The sequence below is a fragment of the Pithys albifrons genome, chromosome 2, assembly GCF_047495875.1.
Source record: "Pithys albifrons albifrons isolate INPA30051 chromosome 2, PitAlb_v1, whole genome shotgun sequence".
Taxonomy (NCBI): domain Eukaryota; kingdom Metazoa; phylum Chordata; class Aves; order Passeriformes; family Thamnophilidae; genus Pithys; species Pithys albifrons.
In genome coordinates, this window is record NC_092459.1 from 80,833,707 (window position 1) to 80,853,145 (window position 19,439).

At 40.8% G+C, this 19,439-nt stretch overlaps 1 protein-coding gene across 4 annotated transcripts in view; it reads right to left on the reverse strand.

Moving 5' to 3' along the window:
- SMYD3 (SET and MYND domain containing 3) overlaps positions 1–19,439 on the reverse strand; it is a 410,479-nt gene that overhangs the window by 1,924 nt on the left and 389,116 nt on the right. For all 4 annotated transcript variants that reach the window (XM_071548005.1, XM_071548006.1, XM_071548008.1 and 1 more), the window contains one exon: positions 5,351–5,459. In XM_071548005.1, the coding sequence (XP_071404106.1) occupies positions 5,351–5,459 (109 nt within the window). The remainder of the gene's footprint in view (positions 1–5,350; positions 5,460–19,439) is intronic.

Here is a 19,439-nt window from a genome sequence, read left to right on the forward strand (position 1 = left end):
GAAAATACTTTCATCACTGTTAGAAATGCCTAAGAAATGTGAAATGAAACCAGAAATCCTCAATTTTGCTGTATTTCTATGTTAGCTGAAATTCAAAGCTGGTCCTGTTTTTGCAAAATGTTTGCAAGTAAGTTATAATTATACTTTCTGGGGGTGGGGGGTGGGTGAGAGGGGAATGTTGTACAAGAGCTTTTTTTTGGGAAAAAAAAAAGAAAAAGTAATGTAAAAAGAAAGAAAAAGAGCCAATCCTTCCTGGGACGGAGGCAAATAAATACTTCCATGGTATAGGAAACTCTGCATGGTGCAAAGTAGAACAGCTACAGGAGGATCCCATGGGTGTTGTAGTACAGTAACATGTAGCTGTTCCCAGGCTAACTAGGAAAGGACAAGATAACCCTAGAGCAATGTGGCACACACTTGGTGCACAGTGGTTGCATGCCCTGTCCCAGAAAGCTGATGGACTTAGTGTGAATGGTACATGCAAAGAGCTGTGCATCTGGATACATCTGAGTGACAGCCCCAGGCAGCTGACCTTGATCTTCAGCCCCACTACAAGACAGAGGTCAGGCTCATAGTGATAGATGTGGACTCGACACCCTGATGCACAGCCCGAGATGCCCATATGGATATGCCTTCATAAAAAGGCAAAAATCCTTAATATCAAACCTAATCTGGAGATAATGCTACCTTTGCTGACTTATCTCTTGCCTCCAACATTTCTTTTCCATTTCTTTTCTTTCCTGGCAGAAAAAAACACAGTCTTTGCTTTTGTTTCCTTGGAGAAAATCATTCTCATGCAATGTACTGTCTCACACACTGCAGTACAAGTCAGAACCAGCTGCATCAAAGTTAGAAGAGCAATGATTTGTGTAATCCCTAAATTCAACTGGTATTAGGCTATGTAGTTGTTGTTGCAAAGGTGAGTGCAAAACTGGGGATATTTTCGGCTTCAATGCAAGGAATTGTTTTACTGGACAGAAACAGGAACATGTGGGATCTCTAACCACTTCCCTGTTCTCCTAAAATACATAGCTAACCAGCAGAGTCAAGGCTGGGGAGATTCACGTGATCTGTGTGGCCTTCCTCTCAGCTAAAAGAGAAAATCTAATTATGAAAAACTACAGTAATTGCAAGATGGCAACACAGGCCACAGTGTCATCAGGCACATACTGTCTCCCTGAAGAATATAAAACTCATTAGACTAGAGGTATGGCTGTTGCTCCATGAATGCAAATGAGATGCAGTGTAGGCTTTTGTGCCTGATTTGCGTGGGGATGGGTCGGGGTGCCCATTGCCATGGCTGTGGAGAACCATGAGCAGATTCAGGATGGCACAGCTCTGTCACAGAGAAAGCAGGAAGCAAATGGCTATGTGCCAAAATGGCAGGAAGTGTAGGCTAGTGTTTCACAGTCTGTATATCTGGCTTTCCACCTCAACTGAAGGGCACAAGGTGTTAAAGCAGGCATAGGAATACCAATAACTATCACAGTTATTATCAATGACAGCTTGTAAATTATTCAGCTTTTGAAGCAAACACCTAGAGAAAGGGGATTTCTTCAGCATTGCTGTGAAACTTGCAAAGGATGCCCTGGGAAGGAAACCCAATTTGTGTGCTTTTTGCCTCCACAAAAGGGATTAATTTAAGAAGGGAAATGATACAGTACCTATTGCAGGCATTCATGAGACAAGACAGCCATGCGCATCAGCTCATGGAGAGTCCATGCCAGCCAAGTGCAGAGTCTGCACGAGAAACTGGATAGGCAGTGTCCCTACACATGTGTATCCTCCTGCTTGTCCCCATCCCCACGCGATGTTGCTCAGCAGATGGGCACCATAGCCCTGCTCAGGAAGGTGTGTGGGCACAGGCAGCCACCACCACCACAGCCCAGAGGATGGAGCAGCAGCCAAGACATCATGCTGCAGCACCCATCATCTTGCTTTGAGGAAACACTAAGCAATGACACCGTCTTGAATCCAAGCCCTCCCCTCTGCATCCTGCCTGCCACCTCAGCCAAGTCAAGTTCAGCTCACCCTATGGGCAACCGATCTGCTTACAATGCTGTGACGGTAACCAATGACACCAAACAAATAGTTATGCTAATAAGCGCACCTCAGGGCAAATCTGCGCACTTGTTAGAGGCTCCCATGAGCTCCAGAGATGGAACAGATTCCTGGGCTCCTGCAGGAGTGCTGCTTCCCCATCAAGAAGCTTTTCTCTTCTGGACAGCTGATTGCAACTTTTCTTATTGCAGCTTTACAGTAATTTCAGGCTCTTTAAATTTTGTTTTTCAGACAAGGCTCCAGCTCTGGTCTTTTGCTGGCAGAAGTTTTCCTGATCTATAATTCCACTTAACCTCCCACCATTACTTCTTTCATCTCTATATGTATATAAATTTTAAAATAACATGTTCATTGTACAATAAACCAAGGGCTACCTTCAGGTTTTATTCCAGTGGAGTATTGCCTCTCTGTCATACATCTATTTTCAAAATCTAACAAATTAGATTCTGCACAACCTAATATACATTTAGGGGATGGTTTCATTCTAGTGGGCAATATAAAGCCCTCTACATTATTTAAGCCTTCTCTGGGGGTATGGGGCAGACACTTAAACCCACAGGGCTCTAAGAGCAAGGTGGTTATGACAGTGATTCATTTCTGTGTGGGCACAGAGCACAATAGTAAGGGCTGGGCTGCAGAGCTATGTGTGAAGATCCACTGGTCTTAACAGACTGTGCAGAGAGGCTGTCAATCCCCAGCAGCACCGAGGCTCTGCCTGATTAAACAGGATTTATATATGAGGCGAATTTCACTCAGATTGACTCAATTTCTTTGCACCTTCCACATCCTTCTCCTTAATGCCACACTGAAATTAGTTGGACGAGGGTTCCAACAGGGTGCTGCTATTCAGCGTCAGAGTGTATTAAGAAGAGTAATGAAGCAGAGAAGGTAATCGAGTTTCTGCTCTGAGCATGTGGCAAGCTCTGTTGACACATCTAATCACAAAGGTCCAAATTGTGTTCTCATATAACTCTAGGACATTATCTGAGTTATATTAGGAATCACATCCTTTACTCACAACAAACTGGGAATTATATCTTCCTCTAATTTGTTTCAGTGTAGACAGAAAGGAAGTGAATCAGTTGAGGAGCTCATCCAAAGAAGTGTACTGTCCTGTGTTTACAAGTCATATAGAGAAACAGGATGACAAAAAGCTTTTTCTCCTCTCAACTGTGCTCCCAGAGAGTGCGAGTTCAGTCTGCCCTTGTCTCACACATGAAGGTGAAAAAAGGAGGAGGCTGAATAGAGAATACGTGAAACCATGACAGGATTCTGCACCTCAGTTGTAAAGCAGTTACTGTGTCCCTGTGGATCATTAATGGCTTGGAGATCACAGTTAAAGAAGCACTGAGGTATGGCACAGAACAGCAAGCAGGATCATAATGTCCCTTTGCAGAAAAAGAGGAGATCACAGCTTGAAGAAAGGTTTCTGTGTTAGGCATTGCTCAGTATTCAAAGGATCATATCATAGTACTCTGGCTTGCAATGGGCGACTTCTTCACTAAAAATGTATGAACATAAGAACATTCTTCCCTAAAAACATATTAATCCCCACCACAATGTCCACCTTCACTGATAAGCAGTGTTCGGATGTCTCGAGGGGAATTTACTCCAGTTTAATTTGATGCAATATCATATAAGAAATGCAATGAGAAGAATGCTTGTTGATATATTGTGGCAGTATCAACAAAAACAGAAGCTCGTCTGGGGTCTCACTCTATTTCTAAAAATGAAGGTCAGAATATTTGGAAATTATAAATATAATGGGGGAAAGAGCAAAGCAGATTACCTGGCATATGATAGATATATGACATACCTCTGAATAATGCATGGAAAATAGAATTGATTTCTCTTCCATCTGCTTTATAAAGATCAGAATTGCCACAATTTAAGGAAAATATACCAAGTGAAGATTTAAGTTATACCAAGACTTATCAAGAGTGACATCATATTAAATACTAATTTATTACTTAAACATATGAAAATTATCAGTTATTCAGATTGCTTCATTAATCAGATGTTAAAACCAAAGAGAGATGGGGGTTGGAAAAAAAGTAAATACCGAATACTAAGTTACGTAGAGAGTTATGACTGATATTACCTTTATAGAGGATCTGGGCAGGAGCGAAAAAGCACCTCTCCCCTACCCCCAGTGCAGAAACCCATCCCCTTCTATCCCAAGCAGTTGCCCTAGCTCTTTGCCACAAGACTAGCTCTTCAGATAGTAGGGACATTAATCAAAGGGGACATAGAGCCAAATTCTGCACTTCTTCCCAACTCTGGTGTCAGCACTGAGGCCCTCTTCTGCCCAGCAGATAAAGGCAAGTATCTGGGCCAGGTGGCTTTCTGCAGTACCCAGCAAAGGCAATGAGGAGCTGTGTCAGGCACTGGAGGTGGGCTGAGAGCTGAGATGGTGAACCACATGGAGCACGTACTGTCTTCAAGCCAAACTGACCACAGGACAATCAATAACACAAGACAATAAATGTAAGACCTCTTCGAGGGAAACTGGAGGCAGCGCATCTTCCAGCAGGGGAAAAGCACCCCAGCAGTGATTGAAGGCTTGAGACGGGAAGTGAGTAAGAGTCTGCATCCTGAGGACATGTTGCACATGGAAAGGAATTATTCAATATATTTAAGATGATACTAACAGCAATATAACAGCAGGACAAAAAGGAGCCTGAGGTACATGGAAATTAATATAAAAGTCAGCTCAGGTCCAAGAGGGATGGCTTAAAGCTGAAATGTAACTAACAAAGCACCAGCTGCAACCCCAGATCAAAGATGATGAATAAGAAATAGAAGGGATCAAGAAGCTTGCCTGTTGATTTGAGTGTGGCTCACGATAACGTACATGCACGAAAGACAAAGTTCTTTAACCTGAAATCACAGACCCCGATTAAAAAAGGAGGGAAGAAACTGCAGCTCTGCATCTCTTCCTGTGGTTTCACTGCTCCTAGATTCACTTTGCTCTGGAAAGAAGGAACATGTGAGGTACTGAGATAATTTTATCCTTCATATCTAATAGGAATTTTTCATCCAGGCACCTTTGAGCTATCAAACTGTAATTAGCAGTGACTGATACTGGAGGATGCCAATGGCTGAAATGCTGAGCAGCAGTGACCCACCATCAAAGTCAGCTGCAGCCTGGGGGAAACATCACTGATGAAAGAAGCTGTGAGGAGTATCCAAAGGCATGAGGTACAGCCAGAGCAGAAGAGGGAGTCACATGGAAGTTTTGGGGGAAGCAAGGAAGGAGAGTAGAGAAAAATGAATTCACAATACCAACCTGTTTCAAGGTCTCCAACGCCTGAGGAAACATGTCTTGACTGTACTGCAGTTTGCCCACTCGCAGCAGCTGGACAGCCCTCAGAGGATGGAAACCAGGATAATACAGTCTGTAGAGAAAAAGAAGGAAAATGTGTCACTGTCAGCTCTCACCTTCACAGTCACTGCCTCTGCTGAGAGCTATTAGGGTGGGACTGCAAAGTCATTGTGAATGTTAATAAGGTACTCAGAGAAAATTAGCTGCAATACTGAGAAGCATGAAATACTGAAGGGAATTAGCAAATTATTACTCTCCATCCCAGAGGAATGCCTTTAACATTATCCTGTTAGAAAGTGACAGGAGTGGGATTATTTAATTTGCTACTGTTGGATAATACAATAGCATTTACTGTACTTAGTGTTGCAAATAGAGGTCCTTCACAATTTCAGGTCTCTGGAGAGGCATAATTTTAAGAGGAAGCTTCATAAGGGAACTCAGTCCTGGATCCTCCAAGATGAAGGAGTGGGACTGCAGAGAAAGCAGGTACGTAACAGACAGGCCACTGTTCCTGATGCTTTGATTGCTGCTCCCTGTTGCAGAAAGAACTGGTTCTGCACATTTGAGGAAGAATCTCAGACTTGGTTTGTGCATCTAGACAAGATATCTGCTAGTGTGACAATACACTCCCATTCTTACTTGATTAATTTCATGGAAGCAGAAGTTCTGCTAAAAAAAACCAAAACCAACCAACCAAACAAAAAAAAAACAACCAAAAAACAACCCAGAACAATGCTTGCTTTTTTTCCTAGGAAGTAGATGGAGAGCAATATCATCACTGATTCCACTCAAGATGCTCTTGAAATGTCCATGCTTTCATTGTGTCTGCTCCACATTTTCAAATTCTACTGGCCTTTGGCTCACCTTACCTCAAACCCTACCCAGTCTTGTGTCCTGGATATGGAGAGCATGGCATCTTGGGTGAGGAACTTGGGGGCTGCAAAAAGCTGTGGCTGTAACTTGCCTGGAACTGGCCATCAGGAAACATGAGTGAAGGGACACACTTGGAAGTTGCCACCTTCAAAAGACCGTATATCTGTTTGACTTATCACAGAATCACACAATTTTTAGGCTTGAAAGGGACCCCTGGAAATCATCTAGTTCAAACCCCCTGCCAGGGCAGGGTCACCTAGAGCAAGTTACAGAGAAACATGTCCAGGTGGGTGTGGGAGACCATCTCAGGTGGGTTTTGAAAGTCTCCAGAGATGTCCCTGGCCTGTTCCAGTGCTCTGCCACCTTCAATATAAAGAAGTTCTTCTTCATGTTGAGGTGGGAATTCTTGTGTTTTAGTTTATGGCCACTGCTCCTTCCCCTGTCACTGGACATCACTGAAAAGAGTCTGGCATCATCCTCTTGACATCCATCTTTGAGATATTTATATGCATCAATGAGATCCCCTCTCAGTCTTCTCTTCTCTAGACTAAACAGGCCCAGCTCCCACAGTCTTCTCTCAAAAGAGAGATGCTCTGGACCCCTGATCATCTTTGTGGCCTTCACTGGACCCTCTCCAGTAGCTCCTTGTCTTTTTCGTACTGAGGAGCCCAGAATTGGACACAGCACTCCAGATGTGGACTCACTAGGGCCGAGTGGAGGGGCCGGATCTCCTCCCTTGACCTGCTGGCCACACTCTTCCTGATTTACCCCAGGATTCCATTGGACCTCCTGGCTGTAAGGGCACACTGCTGGCTCATAGTCCATTTGTCATCCACCAAGACTCCAAGGTCCTTCTCAGCAAAGCTGCTCTCCAGCAGGTCAGCCCCCAACCTGTACTGATACTTGGGGTTACTCCTCCCCAGGTGCAGGACCCTGCACTTGCACTTCTTGAACCTCATCAGGTTTCTCTCCACCCAATTCTCCAGCCTATCAAGGTCTTGCTGAATGGCAGCACAACCTTCAGGTGTACCAGCCACTCCCTCCAGTTTTGTATCATCAGCAAACTGCCTGAGGATGCATTCTATCCCTTCATCCAGTTATTGATAAACAAGTTGAATAAGGCTGGACTCAGTATTGATCCCTGGGGAATGTCACTGACTACAGACCATGCAAATGAAAGAATAAAAGCCTTAAGCATGTCTCACCAGAGACAAACATCCTACTTGATCAAAGAATATTTTATTTCCTCAAGTACACCAGTGGTGTGTCTAAAACATACAAAATGTGTCACAATTTCAGGAAGAAGAGCCAATAAGCTTTCCAAAATATACTTTATGAAGAATATTTTTGTTATGTTTACACCAAACCGATGATCATCAGAGCTCAGGGTAATTGCTAATGAATGATATCACTGCAGTCAGGAAGACACAAATCTGCATGCTAAGACATTAAGTGATGTAAATTTGTACAATGTACAAGAATCTTCTGGTAAGTATGAATGCAAATTAGTGAGTTATCTTTCTTCATTATTTTTCACTTATGAAAATGCAAACACAATCAAATACAAGTAATTGTTTAAATAGCAGCATATCTGTCTGTCCTTATAAAATGCAAATTAAGATACGTAAACATAATGAAAAGTATTTTCACACCCAAACCCCCCTATTTCACTGATTCCATGCAGTTTCAGTGAAGATGTAGAGAAATACATGGGAAGCATGCCTGGCAGGATCTCAGCAATAACAGCTTTTGATCTGCCAAAGCCTCTCATGAAGCAGTGGAAGCCAATTCCTCAATGAGAATAATCCATTCTGAATTGCCACAAGCACCTCCTGCTCAGACCCCTTGTGGGTTGCAGTTCAAAAAGGCTGGAGAGGCAGCAGATATGAGAGAAGAAAAATGATAGCACTTATCTCAGCCCAAACTGACCACTCAGGAACCTCAAGGGTCTGGTCAAACAAACACTAGAAAATTATCAGTAGGTTTATTTTTAGATTTCATTTCTGGTTATTAACACGGTGCTATCTGCTACAAGTGACATAGGGAGAAAATGCAACTAAGAGATTTTGGTGTGAATTACTGAAGAGTAATTGAAATTCCAGCACTAATATCACACAAATAGAAGTAATGAGAACATGCACAACTTTGTAAAAATTGAAAAGAAAATGTCTATATGATTGCATCCTTCTATCCTCACCTGTGACTACTGCAAAGGGAGTGAAAAGGCAATTTCCTTTCCTCTGGGCCACTAAAATGCCAGGATGCCTAGGGAAGGATCATGGCAACAGAAAAAGGTGCCGTGGAGACAAAGACTTCTACACAAGAGGATAATCTTTGCAGGCCCCATTAGACCATCTCTGCTGTATCCTGACAGCTCTGATTCTTTTGCCACTCTTCCTTCATGGTCCCTTCACTTTTCTTTCCTTCCACACCTTTACCTTTCATCCTATCAACCATATTTTTAATCTCCCTTTCCTTACCCTTCTGCATAACCAGCCTTATCCTAATACCAACACAAACAGGGAATGTGGGTCCTGCCTCGTCTGCAGCCAAATGAGAGACGGCAGCTCATGTAGGGAAATCCAGGCCATGCTTTATTTCAGTAATGTGGTGCCTGCCAAACTTCACACAGATCCATTAGAATTCAGACTATGCAAACATGTTTCTTTCTATAAGTCATTCACCTGCAGTCAAGGATTGTGGTATATGCAATACCAGAGAAAACAAGGCAGCAATTTAGCAATGTCAGGTACTCAGCCCAAGCTACCAGCCATAAACTAAGGCCAGTCAAAATTTAAGATGAGAACAGAGAAGGAGTTAAATGCATGACATGAAGAGCCCTGTGCTCATAAATATTTACAAAGCTGTTTTATTGAGCTGATTTATGCTCTGACCTTATGCATGCACATAGTTATATTTTTCAAGTCTTAAAATTGGCATTTGAAACAACTGTTTATTATCATATTCTGGAATAAATCTATTAAGCTATTGGAACACCTTTTATGGAAGCATATCCATCGAGTGAGATTACTAGAGAAATCCAGGCAGCTTGCAGCTCTTCTGGGAGATGTGCAAGTGGGGAAAATGCTTCTGACTTCTTCCAGACATCCCCAGGATTCAGTATTATTCATAATGCACTGGCAAGACAGAAAGAACTAAGAAATAGTGTCAGGTACTTGTAAGCCAATTTATTACCCTCATGCATTGCTCTAAACAAAACAAAGTGGATGGATTTAAGAATAAGGAAGACATTTACCAGCCAGGGAACAGTACCTTAAGACTGTCAACAAGAGAATAAGATAACTATACAGAAATATATGCTGTAAAACATGTTACAGCTTGGGAAGAGCAGGATTTCATTCTGAAAAGGGTTTTATGAGATTTACCAGGGCCTGAAGGACAGGAAGGGGAACAGTAACATATTGAAAGCTGAAATTAAGTTAGTTCTGTGAAGTGATGTTTTCTGGCCCTTGGCACTGGTCAATGCCCAGTAGATCACTTGCAAAAAGAGATTAAACAAAATACAACTAACAAATAAAGCTGCACTGCAAACAAGAGAACTGGAGGAGGCTGAGTAAGATCTGTACATTTCGTATCACCCTCTGCTTATACAAGGCAGCATAGCTTTGTTTCCAACTATGCCAACAACATCTGTGCTGGCCTGTTCCTCCAGCCTGCCCTCCTACCTAACAACTGGTCCCCTCAGTCTGGTGTCAGCTGCAAACCCCACAGAAGATCCTTCTATTGCCTCCTCCAGGTCATTAATACAGACATTAAACAGGATGAGTCCCAGGACAGACCCCTGTGGTACCCCACTGTTACTGGCATCCAAACAGTGTACAATCAAACAACCATGTCCTCTCACCCCCACCACCCAACCAATCTTTTGCCTCTGCTCACCTGAACTGTAACATCCTAACTTGCATGCTAACTCCCTGCTCTTCTCAACCTTGCAAAGATGATAATGAGCAAGCTGGTCAGCTCTCTCAATGCCTTTTCTAGAGGTAACTATCAGGTCTGATGGATTTGCAGGGGTCCCACGCTCTCAGGCAATCCCTGGCTCCACCCTCATTCTGGGATCTGCCTGGGAGATTTCATAGTTTAACTGTGAGGCAAAGAAGTCACCATCTAGCTTACCATTCAGAACTGCAAATGCAAGCTGTTTCCCAGTCCTTAGGCAGCTTGTACCAGTGTTTCACTGTTCCAGGCACCAGCAGTTCCTGCACTTCACTCACAAAATATAAGGATGACCATTTTCACTAGGCAAAGAAATGGGCCATACTTTGTAAAACAATAGCTGCTTCTAATACACTATGAAAATGATTGCTCTTATTTGTAATTCAGCCTGAAGGGTTGCCTTGATTAATCCCCAGAACAGTCATTGATAATATACTTTATTAAAAATTCTTCATTCTATATATTATCTCTGAATCTTTCAAGCAATCCCTTGTGTTCTCATGTAAAGGACAGTGTAAAAAAAACATAACCCTTGACAAAATTTAGTCAGTTCCTTCTATTTCTTAATACTGTAGTTCCATTAATTCCACTTAATTTATCTCTGATTACAGGGTAAAGGATAAAAGCTTTTGTGTTCTTTTGTGAATTAAAGCCTAGTATTAAAAAAATAAGACTGCAAAATCACTGCCATTTCTGATGACTCACATTTTAAAATAAAAAGACACCTACCATTCCTTGTAAATCAGTTTGTGGGGCTAACATTTACACTGCTATAATTAGAAGCAGGCGGGATTTATAAAACCTGAAATAAGGGTTTGAAATGGAAATGTTACAAGGCTCTTTAATATGGTGACATGTAAAAAGTGATGCTATACATAACTGTAAATTGGTTTGCAGTACCTTTTCGTGCAAGTAAATATGACAGAAAAAAATACATAGAGCAGTTTTAGCAGCCCCAGCAACTGGGAAGGGATTAAGAGACTCCTCGGCTTCAGCAAAGGTGGTGAGCAGAATGCAAAGAGGACAGCATCAGACTCCCAGCAGAAATGTACACCACACATACAGCACCCAAAATGTTCAGTCTTTCCTTCTTTCTCTGACTTTTTCTTGATTTCTTATCTGCTCAGTATTTGAGTGCATTCATTAAAGCTGTTCACTGAACTGCAGCATAGGAATTGGTTTTATGTTGTCTAGTTATTTGTTTTTTCATTAGGCAGTTATGTGAGATGGGTCATCTGATTCACATACTATTTCTACTCTTTGGCTGGGGTGATCAGTGGGTTCTGAACATGGCAATTATGAGAAATATTTTTATGACAAATTTAAAGACAAAAAATTATTTGTGCTAAATAAGAAATATTTCGTATCTATCAACATTTCCAGGGAAGAATCAGTTATTGTATGAATAGTCAAAGAAATCACATGTCTCAGGAACATAAGACAGGTAAACTAATTGTACTCATTTAGTACAGTTTACAGATCTTAATGCCAAAGATGCTGTAGATGTTCAGGCTGATCTCCTACACAGAATTTCACCTAGCTCCAATTCCTGCTCCAAACCCAGCAATTTGAGGCTGAAATAGTGCTTAAGAAGAAATGTTCTATTTATAGAAAATAATATTAAGCAGCCTTATATGTAATTTGCTCTTTTCTTTTAATGAACACAAGCCCCATGCAAGCTTTTTGTCTGAATGAACAAGGCTACAGGGTTAATTTTAGAAAAAGTGGGAATGTATCACTGATACTGGACTAAGTGACTGTTTTGCTTGCTATGTGCTGGATGTTTGGTTGGAATTTTAAAATTTTTAAGGGCAATATATCTATATAAACCTGTGTAAAATCTTTAGAAGTCTCTGTGAAAGTCTTTAAAAAAATACTCATCTGGCTTTCATGTCAATATTGCATTTTTTCTTGGAATAATAATGATGTTAACCTGTTACTCTTTCTGGCTTCTCTTTCTTTCTCCCTCTTTTTCTTTTCTCTTCTTAACAACTTCCTATTTATCATGGATGACCAGATAGTTTAAATCAGTTCAGTACTTCACAACTCCCCTTTTACCTTCTGCAGCAACCATGCCATTTTTGGAGTAGAAGACTAAATCCTTTACCTGTGGCAGACCTGACATACTCCAGCTGCCCTGAAATGTTTATTGTCCATTTTATGGACAATACAGTGTCTCATGGAGATGTTCAAAGCATTAGTGAACAGTTTGACCTCTCTCTCCTGGATTTTGGGATCAGCCTCTAGGCAGTAGCAGGGAGGTTTTCCTGGAACTAACCAGTAGTGCATATCCCTAAAGCATTATAAAAAAAAAACTTTGCCAGGAATGAGAAACTGTTATTGGTAGAAGTTTTATGCCTGAAAGTCTCTTGCAAGCTAAAGAAGGAGAAGTTACTTTCTGCGATTATTATGCAAAACTATTAATTACGCCTAAGAGACTTCTGCTTTAACCAAATTACAGCAGAAAGCTGGCATTATTTTCTGAGCCAGCTCGGGTGGTGTCAGTAGAGATATGCAGACCTAACACCTCTGATCAGAGGTCATTTGGAAGTCTTCATACCCTTAGAAATATATCCTGGGTGTACATTTTTGCAGTCTAATTTACATGTGCTCTCTCTCTGAATTGTTCTGTATTGGCAAAACTCTTGGTTATTTCCAGTAGTGAGATGTCCACCAATGACCACAACTTGTGAACAAGCCTCATCGCACTAAGCAGTAAAGGGCACACCATGACAGACTTTGTTCTGCACAGACAAAATACAGAGGTCAAGGCAAATTAAATGGTTTCCCCAGGGTTACAAGATTAAATCTCTGTGAAAGCCAAAAGTTAAACCTAGATCTCATTGGAACTTTAAGATGGCTATTTGTTCATGCAGGGTCTGGTTCTTTTGTCTATGCTATCTTGCCTATATGTCTGACTCTTACAATCCAAATGAAAGTAAAGGTAGTTTTATAGGTTTACACAGGTTTGCTGTAATTTGCAAACAAAATATACAGACAGTAACCTTCATTTAAAAATATTTGAGCCAGACTGCCAACTTATTTTTCTGTTTCTTTTTTTCCCCCTATTCTGTTGTCACTCAAGAAATGTCCTGTTATTTCAGTGAAATAACTGCCTCTGGAAACAGTTCAGGATTTAGATCTGTGAAATAATGGCTCAAAATATTTTTCATCACATCTGCATCTCATACTGTTCCATTACTATTTGTTTCAGTAATTTAATTGATGTGATCAAATAAGCAATCATACTTCTTAATTGACTGAATTCTCAGGAAATGTTAGCTATCCATTGCAGAAATTATTTCTCTCTGGCTGCTGATCATTCTGCCATATTCCTTATAATGATAATTTATGTCACATTAAAGTGGATATTGTTCCAGATGTTGGCTCTGCCAAGATTTGAATGATAACTTCAATAACATGAAAAAAGTGGTATAAACTGCCATTTTCATCTTGGATCTTGATCTGCTTAACTCACCCACTCAAAATGCTAACTCTGTTTGAACTGTACACTTCAATGTTCTCTCCTCTTCTGCTATTATGAGATGTTAAGGAAAGAAAGAGTGCTCAGTCTGGAATGGAAGTAGGAAAAGATTTTAGATATATATTGTCTCTGTGTCCTGGCTGAGCTTCACAACATCTTGTAGCTCTTAGGGGATTTTTGGCATGAGTTCACCACTTTACAGATAAAGATGGCAGTATGGACTGTCACTGCAGATAGGAACATACTGTCTCAGTCCTCCAGAAAAGTAAGAGATTAAGATCAACAGTTTAGTTCAAAGGAGTTACAAAAAGATTTTAAAAGCCATACAGAATACACTGGGAGAATGCCAGAAAACACAAGAAGAGTAGGAAAGACAGCAAAGGAATGATAGGAAAGCTAATTAAGGAGAACATGCATGGGAAGAAAAGCAAGAAAAAAAGAAGAAAAATGCACATTGTAGAGGCACTGTGATTTGTGACAAAGATCTTGGCGTCACCTTCTCCTCTAGCAGTGAACCTATGACCAGCTGTTGATGTTATGAAAGATGGCTCACCTTCCATATCTCATACGCCGAGAATACAAAACTGAAGGTACAAGAAATGCAAGTTTAGACTGGTTTTCTTACAGCAAATCACAGATGAACAGGTTCTCATGATCTCTCTTCTTCAGCCACAGAATCGGAGAGTGACAGGAAAATGAAAATCACTGCTGGATCCCTATGCCAGTCACATATAACTTTCCTCTAATTGATTCCCTCTGTTATGATTTGAGCACCGCAGGGTCAAAACCACACACCTGTAATTACTACTAGTGTCAGCAAACCTTGGAGAAGTTGTGTGTGTGTGTGTGTGTGTAAGCACAAACTGCAGAAGGAAGGATGCAGCTGGCAGTACTGACATCCTCAGCGCAAAACATCTCCCCACTCACTAGTATCTGAAATCACCTCAGAATTATACTGTAATATAAAAGACTGACAACATGCAAGTTAGATTCCTGATTTAAGTAATAGTATCAAACTTCCTTGTTTCCTTTTCTATCCCATCTCCAGATAATTCTCCAGAGAAACTATCCGGTGCAGTGCAATGGCTCTTTCTTTTTAGAGAGATGATTACAAATACCAGTTTCAGACAGAACAGATGAAATCTGAGAGACAAAGTCATTTTTCTCATGACAACTGTGTGTCAGGGAAGAATAAAAGCAGCATAGTCTTTAGCTGGAATTCTGTCACTTTTTGCTCCTGGAGACTGGAGAGTTATTGTTTGTTTTGGGGTTTTTGTTTGTTTTGGCTTTAGTTTTGGGTTTCGGGGGTTTTTTTGTATACACAGGTCAGTGTTTTCAGTGTGCATTTATATACAAAGTGATGGGTTCTGAAGTACCATGGATCTTGGCTTTAGAATGGGTATTTCTGGGTGAGAATTACGGTCAGAAAAGCAAAACGAATCATAGGATATTTTTAGAAGAAGAAAAAATACCTCTCGCTCCTACACCCTGGGTATTGTATGCAATTCTGATCCTGTCTACTCAAAAGAATTCAGCAGAAAGGTAGAGACAGGAGTGATAAAGACAGTTAGAGGCAGTGCAATGAAAAAGTACATAAAGAAGCAAGGAAAAGTCTGCAAAAGAAATTATTGTGGAAGGACTTGATGGATCTACAAAATCACAGAGAGTGTGGAAAAGGCAAATGTCTCTCAGAGTACCCAGAAATAAGACCAAACCAACAACTGGCACAGTCAGAACAAATAAGGTGTTGTGTCTCACTCGGACACTGGTTGAATTATCAACCCAGTGCCTCAAGGTACAGTTGATTTTGGATCAAACCCCAAACGGATAACCAAGTCAGGTTCATATTTTCTTCCTCTGTAACTACATCATTTGGTGTGTTACAGTCCTTTGGTGATCATAAAATATTCTCTGTCTGCTATTTCCAGAAGATAAGCTTCCAGTTTAGAACAGGTGGAACTGTGAAAGTATTCAGGAATATTGCTGGGTTTTTTGGTATCTCCTGAAACCTACCTCTTTCTTACCCAGTTTCTTACCCACCTTACCATTTTTGCCCAAATGATCTACTGTGCCAGGATGACGGTAACTTAGTAATGTTCCATTACCTTCTTCATTGAAGCTTAGCTCTCTGTTATTTTCCTGCATTTAGATTATATTGTCTTATCAAAAATACAGTCTTGCATGATCCATTTTTATCAAATCTACAGTGTTTTTTTACAGCACTTTCCATTCCTTTCACTTTTTTCTCCCTTCATAATTTGCCCTAACTCTTTGAGGTGATGGCCCTCTAGATCCCCCTTCTAAGGCACTATGGGTCTTTTTCTTCAATTGTTTCAAGTCACCTCTGATGTGAGGATGCTCTTTGAGCATCACTTTTGCTTTGGAAGTGCACTGTACCATGTCTGTAGCTACTAGTGAAACTATTTGAATGCAGAAAGGAATTTACTCTGCATCCATTTAACAAGATGGTCCCTCTTGCTTTGTCTGATCTTGTATCATTGTTCCCTGAGTAACAGCTCTCTGTTCCCTGTTAGTGCTCTAACAACTGCAGTGGCATCATGTTTTTCAACATAATTTCATGTTAATACCAATATGGGGTCACATTAAAAAGAGCAACCAGGGATCTCTCCTTTGCCCCACAATCTTCACACTAGCAAGATGCTATTTCACTGTCATTCCAAAAGCAGATACCTGATACAGCTCAGTGTGATACAGGTTTCTGATTTGGTTGGGTAGCTGTTAAACCTAGTGATACTAATCTCACTGTTCTGCCAGTGTCTGGATGGCTAATTGGCTCATTTTTGACCACACAGCCACCTTACAGGCTCATCTCCCTAACAACCTTTTTTTTTTTTTGTGCTTTCTTTCATCACATTGTCACCTTTCAAGATTTGTCAGGCCTGTGCTTGACTAGCTGCCATTTCAGTTTTCTTTCCTCTTGGATACTCACTGTCAAAAATAATAGCAACAATAACAGCTGAATTAATATTTACAAAATTTAGTAACACTCATGCATAACTTATTACCAGCATGTCTGAACAGGAACTCAATTGCCTAATGTCACATGTCTCATTTAGACAACCATTCTTACTTCTAGGTCTCAGCTTTTCCACCTATGAGAATACTGATCTATTTATTCAGTGGAGCTGGTATGAGGGCTAAATGCTATTGTGTTTGTGAAGAGCTTTGAGAGTTCAATAGAAAGATTCTGTAGAAGTTCAGAACATTAGTAATAGTTCTGAAAAGAATGACAAATCCTTGGTAAGCTACAGAGTTAAAACATGACAGCTAAACAAGACCATCTGGATGAATTGGAGAACACGTAACTTCCATCCAGTTGCTCAATTGGCTAGAAAATTTCTTGCATCACCCAACAGGCATGTAAATTGCTCCAGAGCTTCCTAGTAAATAAAACAATCTGGAAGAAAGGGGAGGGGGGAAATTACATTCTTTACAGAAGAAAGGAGACCAGCTATGAACTTATGAACAGCAATCATAAGCAATAATCTCTCCCAGACTCTAAAGCGATGCCTGAAATGCTAGCAGAATATAAAGGAGAGATTTTTTTCAGGTAACACCACAGTGTCTCTTCATGACATGGAAAACAGGATGCAATACTTCAAATGACCAAGGTATGACTGAACTCTGTAATTGAAAATAGCAAGTTCACTGAGCAAGCATTTTTCAAGAGGAAAGCCACATTTGCTGGATACCTTGATTAATGGGTACATTGTACCTTGGCAGAACAGGCAAGAGGTAAAATCTTTTTGGGAGAAGATCTCAATCCACCATTTTGTAATTATGTGTTATTGTCCTGAAAGAGTCTGAGGTTTTTCAAAATTATACCTTGCTACAGTTATGTGGCCCAGCCACTCAGAGCTTGTTCAGAGATATTTGAGACAAGGGCATGAAAGATACTCTCCAATTTTGCATCATGTTTCCTCAGTATTAGGTATTGGATTGCATTTCTAGCTTAGGTCATTAGAGGTCCATGTCTTGACATGATGAGGATATGTTTCTATAGGCAAAATAAGGGATGAACTATGCATTCAAGGACTTATTGAATAAATCTCCTGTATAAAAATGGAGAGTTCCCAAACTGAAAATATAGGATCCAATACACAGGAACTCAGTTCACAAAGAATTAGCTGCTTTTCCTTCTACTTAGTGGCTACAACATAAAAATACATGATGGGTCTATTGGAAGGATGTTTTCTCCAATCATGAGAACTCCAGCACTTGTGAGAAGAGCCATGGAAGGGCAGCCACCTCTCCAGGTCAGACCACAAATGGCTGAACATGACACTGAAGCATGTGGCCTTGAGCCCACAAACAAACAAAGAAACACACACACAAAGAAAGCCACCAAACAAAACCAAAAAAGCCAAAACAAACAAATGAACAAACAAACAAACAAAAATGGAAAAAAACCCCAACCAACCATACAACTTTCCACCTGAAAGCTGCATAGGAAATCCTGTGAGTTACTTGACAGGAGCCTGATTAGTCAAGCCCTTACAATGATCCCTGCTCAGGCACCAGTGGAGGCACAGACATTTCATGTCCAGCCTCCTTTCCCTAGAGGCCATGGGCAGACATCCCATGGTGCAGCACACTGGAGAAAAGAATCTTCTGAAAAAATCTAGGGAATGTTTACCTTGAACCCCATTCACTGAGGGCAGTTCAGGCACAAAACAAGAACTTCAACTGCACTATCATGTCTAAAGCACAGGAGTAAATGGCTTGTAACAGTCTAAGATTACGAAACAGTGAGTAACCACATTCTCTCCCAGCCAACTGTGTGGAGGCAATTACCACATTGATTTATGGATGAGTGGGGATGGAGGAGGGGAAACGAGTAAAAGAAACATATGTGGACTCTATCAAGTACTATTTTTTCTATCAAATGTTAGTTGGGTCCCACTAACCTAAAGAAAGACTGCAATTCTTGGCCCATAGTTCCCAGTGGATGATTCTGTACAATGAGACAAGGTTCACAGTTCCAGCCCAAGTAATAGCGAGCACATGGGGAAGAACTTCAGTAAGCTGTTTTGCAAGTGCAGGAGAGCTGTCATGGTAATCAGTCCGTGGGACCTGCACTACTATTTCACCCTGTGTCCCAGGTTATACCCCTTTGTTGGCTAAAGAACTCTAGCACAGTATTTACTTTTGGTTTCCTATCACATGTTCCAGCTGCATCTGAGGCAGAACTCCAGTTTGTCTCACAACTCATTATTTCAAACAGTAATAAATTCCTTTTTCTCCCTCTTTACTGATTTTTTCTCTGTTTTCCTCTTATAGTTTTTGCATCTTGCTTTCATGGTTTCTCTATCCTTACCCTTACATTTTCTTCTTTCAGTACTCCCTATCCTAGCAAGTTGCTTTTCTTCCCCTCTAACCAATTCTTATGATATTTTTATTAATAATTTTAATATTTTTTTCACTCCAGGGTCCTCTCTTTCTACATATAACTAAAGTGGTAAGTCCTGTGGAAGCTGATTGCTCATTTGGATGTGCAACATGCAAGATATACATCTTTGAAGCAACTGCTAGACTACTAACAGCTGTTTCAGGGGAAACTTTCTTTGCACGCTGAAAATTACATGTTGAGACACGCAATGGTGTACTATGCATAAAGCCTCGGGAAACTACCCATTGATCTATGATATGTCCATTAATCTCTGCAGCCTAAAGGGCATCTTTCTAAATTGGTACAGGAGCCAGCCATGAGAAGAAATC